Genomic DNA, 8248 nt, shown 5'->3' with positions numbered 1-8248 from the left:
AAACAATAAAACATTTAGAGCAACCTGATTAGCACTACCTCCTTAGAGAGACTACTAGAGTGGAGAGGTGAATGTTTCTTTTGTGAACTTTCACATGTAGTCTTTTTTATTTTGACAAATAAGGTTAGTTGACCTACTTTCTTCATCTCAAGCCACCTTTTATGACGAAGTGATATGAAGTGTTGTAGCTTCAAGCTAAAACTCCCTTTCAATAGTGCAACCCACCAAAAAATTTGTTTGCATTTTTAGCTTTGACTCCAAAACTGCCTGCTTACCAATATACTACCCATGTGCACTCCTATTGGGGACAACATAAGGAACTTTTGAAAGGATCAAACTCTGGAGGGAAAGTGAATATATTCACCTTCCTACATTCATCTCATTTTCACCTCTAACAAAAATCATTTTTAAAAGATGAACATTTCTTTGGAATAAGACTTCCATGCCCTTCCTTTAGCAACTGTAGCATATGAGTCATTAAAGAAGTTTAAACAAGAAGTCATTAAAGAAGCTATCTTCACTCATGACAACATTGTTAGAACAAGTTTAAATTGCACTATTTACTATGACATATGTGAAGTAGAGGGGATTATGAGGGTGAAATCATGGTAGGGTGTCTGAAAAAGTACTCTTTTTGGCAAAAAAGAAATGGCACTATTTTGATACTAATTGTGTACTTGTGAGCACTTTGATTTTTTACCATGTCAAACTAGAGTACTTTTGAGGTTTGGCTATGCTGGAAGTAATTTTTTATGAAATAAATTCTTGAAACTTTATTTTCATATAGGATTTTAGTACTTTTGAAATTTTGTACTATTTCTACCAATAGTATATACACCGTAGCATGCTTTCACCCATGAGTCATTATACTTGTCCCAAGATGTACATATGTCAAATTCATTTGAATGTTTGTGGACCTATAGACAATACAACACTCAGGGGGGCAATTTACTATGTCACTTTTATAGATGATTACAACCAGAATCTGGATGACTCGGATTTATGTCATGAAAGCTAAAAGTGATGCCTTTTAAGTGTTTTTCCAATTTAAGAGAAATTTAGAGAAGGAGCTTGGGTGTTGCATTGTCTTGTTGCCTTTGCATTATTTACACATCTTTTTGTTCAGGGAAAGTCTAGCCCTTAACACATTTGGTGATCCTACCTCCAAATGACTTCGAATTGCTTTGGTTGCAATAGCCCAACTATCCAACTGCTCAAAATGTGTTTCGACTCCAATCTGACAGGCAACTATACTATAGAAATCATGAGCAAAACAATGTGCAAAGAACTTCCAACAAATAGCAGCACCACCGATTGTGCTTAGAAGGCCGAGGTGCAAAAATACAAGCCTTGCACATCTACATCAAGACAAAAGTGGTGGAAGGTGACTAAAAGATATCACTACCAGCATCTGACCAGTTTGGGTTGACTCTCTTTTATGGTAGCAAAGCATCCGACCAAGATTGTATGCAATACCATCTTGCCTCAAGTTAAGTAAAGTCACCTCTCTAAGATCATAGCCGACCATGACTCTGTCTCATTCAACATCAAGTCGGTATGGCAAACTTGATAGAATAGCACCAGTTTCTCATGGAAAGTCTCAAGATGGGTGTTAGACGAGGAGAATAGAGCACCTTACTTCACCCGAAAAAGAGCTAGAGCACGAGTTGAAGATGAATCAGAAGACACAACAACCACTGACATTCTGACAACAGTATAGAGGATCCGGATTATGTCTCTAGTGAAGTCAGCTCTTCATTGGATTCTATTCGAAGCTCAGAGTTCCAGGAAGTTGAAGCCAACCTCCAACTCCTCGATACACTAACCCCAGCTGAGGTCTTCATACAGACTACTTACGATACTTACTTGGCTGCAGGAATCTGTTTAGCAACTAGAAGGTGACTTTTTGACCCATAACTCCTCAACCACAAAGCAGACACCATGTTCCACCCCCACAGACTCTTCCACCCCAACAACCACCTAGCATGCTAAATCCAATGATGATCAAGGCTACAAAATTCATAGGCAAGAAAGGATATGACCCCGATAGTCATGTGGGGCAATTTGAAACAAGATGGATAGCCAGCAGCTTAGGACAACTGCCAGATGTTGTAAAAAAGGAACAATTTGTTGGTACATTTGAAGGTAAAGCTATTAGATATCAATGCTCCACTCTCGTGTAACTATGCGGGAACCAGCTAACTCTACATGGCCATTCCCGAAGTGGGTAAAGCAGCTTTTGGATGGCAGAGAACCTCCAGTAAAGCCAAAAAGGAAGCAACACGAAGTCAGAAACTGCCAATCTACTTTCAGTTGATGTGCCTCCACAAGATGACGCCTCCTATGAAGACTATGCTTTTTAAGCACTTTTTTGTTTATCATCACTTGGTCAAATTTTGAGGTTCTCTGCCTGGAGTAGTACTCCAAAAAGAATATGTTATGTCTTTTGTAAATCACCTCTGGTCACCATATGATATAGACCATGTGATATGTGTTTTGTCTATCCCATTTCTGTGAACCTCACACCCTTGGAACCCTTGCTAGCATGAGATCCTAGCCATAGATTTATCCTTGACCACCGAGAAACTATGAGACTAGATGTATCCTTGACACTGCAAGAGGCAACCCCTTGAGGGAGGGGATGTTGGGATAAGTATGATCAAGGGCTTGCTCTATGGTGCATGTGTGCATCTAGGGGAGTCACATGTGTGTTTGCGTGTGTTGTAAAGGCACATCAAGTGCTATGATGTGTCTAGTGTGTGACCTAAGGGATGATGTAAGACAAAGGCAATCCCACTGATGTAGGGATTGATTCCCACTGATGTAGGGACTGATTGCCACTTATGTAGGGAAGGTATTACCTTCTCCCCCTTTCTATAAGAGAGAGACCTCTCTCTAACAATCATAATATAGAGAACTACCATCTTTCTTTCATTGTGCTCTCACACCTCTTGCAAGATGCATCCATTCTATCCTACGGGATTCTACAGGAAATACTTAAGAAATAAAATGCAAATGTGGAAATATTGTGTAATAAGTATTTAAAGCTGCATAGTCAAGGGTAGAGGATAAAAAGAGCCTCAAATATAGTATACTTTGAAAATACATGACAAACTCATCCTAAAGGTATAAATTAACACAATTCTTAAACACACTAATCTAAAAAACTTATTCTTGGTTCATATTGTCCAAGCTAATCCTACACATAATTGATGAGTGCCAATGTGACTAGAGGTATACATTTCACTATGCGCATGCACTTTTTCGACTACTTGCGGCATTCAAGATGAAGATAATGATAAACATACCATAAGGAACACATCTTTTACAAGAAAATAAAGTAGAGAATGTGATTCTATCTTAGGTTGATTCAAGGATGGACAAATGTGATGTTCTTTCCCATGTAGATGTGTTGCACCTTAACATGATTACCAAACATAAAGTTTAAGATGTGACCCTTCCACTCATGTAGAATTGAGCCTCTCTTGCTCTTAGGCAATCGATGTTGATCCATGAAATATCTATACATGACTATCATCTTGTTCAAGCTATATTGGAGCCACTCATTAGATTTATTGTGTGTCATGGAAGGTGCAGGAGTTGACAACTTTACTTGGGCATGTAGAAATACTCTTTACCATGAAGGGACTTCTCAAGAGGCAAGTAAGGGAAGAATAGCTATGGAAAGTCCTGTAGGTTAGGTAGAGGAAGGTAAGATTTTTTAAAGAAACCTGAGATATGTAAGGGGTGCTGGGGACAAGAAGAGGAGCATAGCATAATAGAGAGTGCATACTAGTGTAAGAAATGTAGTAGAGCATAGATTCAAAAGTGGAGAGAAAAAGGGGACTAGAGCAATAATGCAAGGAGCAAAAATGTTGCGACTAAAATAATAGTCTTGAGACAATCTTGGCACACAATCTCAAGTAAGGGGTGGACAACATGCTCATGGGAGGGTCTTAGAGTGGGCTCAAACATCACTTGGGGGAAGAAGAGAAAGTGAATTGGAAAGGTAACATATCATCTTAAGTGTAGAAAAAACGCCAAGGAGTTAAGAGTAAAGACATCATTACCAAAATTAATCAACTACCCATAATGACATCCAAATGACATCCATAACTCATGCTAAGGTACACTTCGTTTCGCAAATTGCATACTTACAAAAATTAATTCTGTAAAGATTTCTTTCTTGGGAGTAAAATATTCAAATTGATGAACATGATGGATATGAGCTCCAATGGGCAACTGTTGAGTCTATGCACTGATCAAAGTATCGTGAAACCGTCTCCCACCACGTTTGCGATGAAAAGTGGCAATGAAAATTGTACAGGCGAATCCCCTGACAGCAAAACAGTTGCGAGGGAACCGCAGCTTGGATATGCTGAGCTTCGAGGAGGCACTCACTTCTATGGAACGAATGCCTCAGCCACCTTCGGTTGAGAACTTCATATGCATCTTGCAGAAGTGTAGAAAAAAGAAAAGTCCAGCATATGCCAAGCGCTTGCATGCCTACATGTGCAAACGTGGGCTTGACGCTCATAGATCTCTCGGAAACTACCTTGTCCCAATGTTGGTGGAATGTGGAAGCATGTACGATGCTCAGCAAGCTTTTAACAGGTTAAATGATCGGAATGGATATTCTTGGACTTCTCTCATCATGGGTAATGTTGAATGTGGGAAATCACAGCATGCCCTCAACCTGTACCAGAAAATGCAAGAGGATTCTGTACATCCTAGCAAGTATACGTTTGTGGCCTTATTGAAAGCTTGTGCTAAATTGCAAGATGTGGAAAGAGGGCGAGAAATGCACGCTGAGATTGCCAGGCAGGAATTGGAAAAAGATCCTTTTGTTGTCAGCAGCTTGGTTGACATGTATGCCAAATGTGGCTCACTTGCAAAAGCACAGGAATTGTTTGAGAAGCTGCCATCTCGGGACGTAGTCTCATGGACTGCACTAATTGCAGGATACGCTGAACAGGGGCTTGGTGAGGAAGCGCTGATCTGTTTCAAACAGATGCAACTGGAGGGCATCCCTGCAGATGCTGTCACGTTTGTTTGCAGCTTGAAAGCTTGTGGCAGCATAGGTGCCATAGGCAAGGGCCGAAAGATACATGCTGAGATCGCCAGACAGGAATTGGAGAGAGATCCTTTTGTTGGTAGCACCTTGGTCGACATGTATGCCAAATGTGGTTCGCTGCCAAAAGCACGGGAAGTGTTTGACCAACTGCCAGTTCAAAATGTTGTCTCGTGGACTACACTAATTGCAGGATATACTGAATGTGGTCTTGGTGAGGAAGCACTGAACTGTTTCGAACAGATGCAACTCAAGGGGTTCTCTCCAAATGCCGTCACGTTTATTTGCATGTTGAAAGCATGTGGCAGTATAGGAGCCATACACAAGGGCCAAGAAATACATGCTGCAATTGCCAGTCAGGAATTGGAAACAGACCCTGTTGTTGGCAGCGCTTTGGTTGACATGTATGCCAAATGTGGCTTGCTTGCAAAAGCACAGGAAGTGTTCAACAAGCTGCAAGTTCGAACTGTGTGCTCATGGACTGCACTAATTGCAGGCTATGCTGAACATGGGCTCGGTGAGGAAGCATTGAATTGTTTAACACAGATGCAACTTGAGGGTGTCTGTCCAAATGCTGTCACATTTGTTTGCAGCTTGAAAGCTTGTGGCAGCATAAGAGCCATAGATAAGGGCCAAGAAATACATGCTGAGATTGCCAAGCAGGATTTGGAGAGAGATCCTTTTGTTGGCAGCACCTTGGTCGACATGTATGCCAAATGTGGCTTGCTTGCAAAAGCATGTGAAGTGTTTGACAAGCTGCCAGTTCGAGATGTAGTTTTATGGACCACACTAATTGCAGGATATGCCCAGCTAGGAGAAAGTAAAATGGTCTTCTGTATGCTTAAGAGAATGAGAGCAGCAGGCGTCAAGCCGAACGGAATCACATTCCTTAGTGTTCTTATTGTATGCAGTCATGCAGGTCTAGTAGATAAGGGCCAGAAGTACTTTGAGGCCATGAGCAAAGGCTATGATATCACTCCAACTATTGAGCACCATACGTGCATTATTGATCTCCTTGGCCGTGCTGGCCAGTTAGACCAGGCGGTTGCGATGGTGGAGAAGATGCCTTTCCAGCCTAATCTTGTGGTGTGGCTAACTGTATTGGGGGCTTGTCGAAAGTGGGGCAATGTGGAGCTTGGAAGACAAGCCTTTGAACATGCAGTACGATTGGATGAAAAGGATTGTGCAGCTTATGTCTTGATGTCTAATCTTTATGCAGGTGCACACATGCCGGCGGAGGAGATGAAGGTCGAGGCAATGAGAGTGATAGAACAAGCATGGATGAACTCAGGACAAACTTGGACTGAGGTTGGTGGAATTGTGCAGACATTTGTGGTGGGGGACACAAGACATTCTCAAAGCAAAGATATATATGCAAAGCTACAAGAACTTTTTTGCAAAATGGGTGAGGAAGGACATGTCCCAGATGTGCATTATGTGTCATGGCATGTATAGGATGATGCAAAAGATGTAATATGTGAGCAGAAAGACTTGGCTATCATGTGCCCTAATTAATACATGCAAGGGACACCCATACGTGATGCTGAAAATCTCTGGACTTCTATGCAGCCACTGTCACTCATATCGAAGATACATGATACATCAGCAACCTTTTGATGTCCTCAAGGAAAGTGCCCTCATTTGACATGTTCCTGCTTGAATGGTGAAACAACAGGTGAGGGGATACTTGGAGAAGGATGGAGTGAGTGGAATCATGGTTGGTGCAAATTGAGTTGCTTTATAAGATAGTGAATATGTCACTAGAAAAACTTGTTGTGAGTTTGAATCTGCAGTCTCTTGAAATGACGTCAAGATGTGCACAACCTCAGGCTGGTTCTAGACAATAACTCTCGGCTGCTTTTGTGAGACAGTTTAGTAGAGATTGTTGGAGGTCACTGCCCCACCTGCGAGCCGCCATACGAGGAGGACATAGGGGCAGGAGGAGCAGGGGTTACATAAGGGAACACATGGCGTCAAATGGGTTGTAGGCAGGTAGGGCTGCCAAACAACAGCTCTTTTAGAAGTGAAGGGTCCAAAAAGAAAAAGAAAAAGTGAGGGGTCCTATTTATATGCCTCAACCTCACTCAGTTGTGGGCCTTTGGGGGTCCTGGCAGGCTTTAAGAACAGGCCGATCAGTTGACCTGCTATGGTGGGCTTGCCCGCCTCTTGGGTTAGCATAGCCCCAGATCGGCCATCTACAGGGTTGGCCCGGTGCCCATTTGCTCCCCCAATTGACCTGCTTGTAAGGCCTTGTTGAAACTGGAGTTTCCTTCCACATAAAGGAGCTCCTTCCTTCAAAAGTTGATTAAGACTAGGAGACTGCCACCTTTGGCTCCAATAACATGTCAGAAATTGGAGCTGCCTGGTATAGCGAACTCATGAATTGGAAAGCAAACAAAGGTATTTGCAAACTCTCTCCCATCTTGTTCCAAAATGTGCTCATAAAACCTCCATAAGAGTGGGAAAATTTGCTCAGAAGCTATTCTGTCATGACTTCCCGCATGCCAATTCCCAATAGCAAGATTGATCTGGGAGATAATGGAAGGAGTGGAGCTCAAGCCTACGGATATGATGGATTCACAAAGAAGCTCACTACACTTGCAGATGCTCAAATCAGAGATTGGAGATGTGGAGGCATCATCAATGTGTTAGAATGATTGAAGCAGGTTGCTTGTTGTAGCCAATACTCTGGTAGTGGAAAACTATGCCCAAGGTAGAGTTCTCCCATCAAGGGAAGAAGAACCATGCTATTCATGACCACCACCAAAGAAGAGAAGGCACTCAAGGAAGTACTTTACAACTTAGATCAGTGCAAGGACTTGATGTCTATTAGTCAACTTCTACAAAGATGTCATCATACGGTCCAAGGCCACTAGCATGGGTGATTGTGTGTGGGTTATAGTAGAAGAACGGCCTCTATAAGATCCATGCATTGATGGTTCAAAATGAGAGAGATACCTCAAGATTGTGGCATGAGAAATTCGACCACACTAGTTATCCGATCCTAGATGCAATGCAGAGCCATCTTACATTGCTGGAAGTTCCCTACCAGTCGCGCATTTTGGGCACTCTATTATAAAGCTTTCTCCAGCTCGTTTTTGCTCTTGGTCAAGTCGATGGCCATAGAAGATCTCTTATTTCTTCTGGATGGTTCCCCACGTGGGTCTTCCCTCGGCC

The 8248-nt window shown here is 42.2% G+C and overlaps 1 protein-coding gene across 1 annotated transcript; it reads left to right on the top strand.

Moving 5' to 3' along the window:
• The first annotated feature begins 4390 nt into the window (after nucleotides 1–4390).
• On the top strand, nucleotides 4391–6792 carry LOC147889257 (pentatricopeptide repeat-containing protein DOT4, chloroplastic-like). The gene has a single exon (XM_087391907.1). The coding sequence runs from the start codon at nucleotides 4406–4408 to the stop codon at nucleotides 6524–6526; it is 2121 nt and encodes a 706-aa protein (XP_087248033.1). The 5' UTR covers nucleotides 4391–4405; the 3' UTR covers nucleotides 6527–6792.
• The last annotated feature ends 1456 nt before the right edge of the window (nucleotides 6793–8248 follow it).

The sequence above is a fragment of the Dipteris shenzhenensis genome, chromosome 20 (assembly GCF_047967505.1).
Source record: "Dipteris shenzhenensis isolate YYH24624 ecotype China chromosome 20, Dip_SZ_1.0, whole genome shotgun sequence".
Classification (NCBI taxonomy): domain Eukaryota; kingdom Viridiplantae; phylum Streptophyta; class Polypodiopsida; order Gleicheniales; family Dipteridaceae; genus Dipteris; species Dipteris shenzhenensis.
The sequence above is the reverse complement of the archived record's forward strand: the minus strand, read 5'-3'. Positions and strand labels throughout refer to the sequence as shown.

What these genes read in the sequence shown, in the direction of transcription:
- LOC147889257 (XM_087391907.1), top strand. Translation starts at nt 4,406, where the DNA reads ATGGAACGAATGCCTCAGCCACCTTCGGTTGAGAACTTCATATGCATC.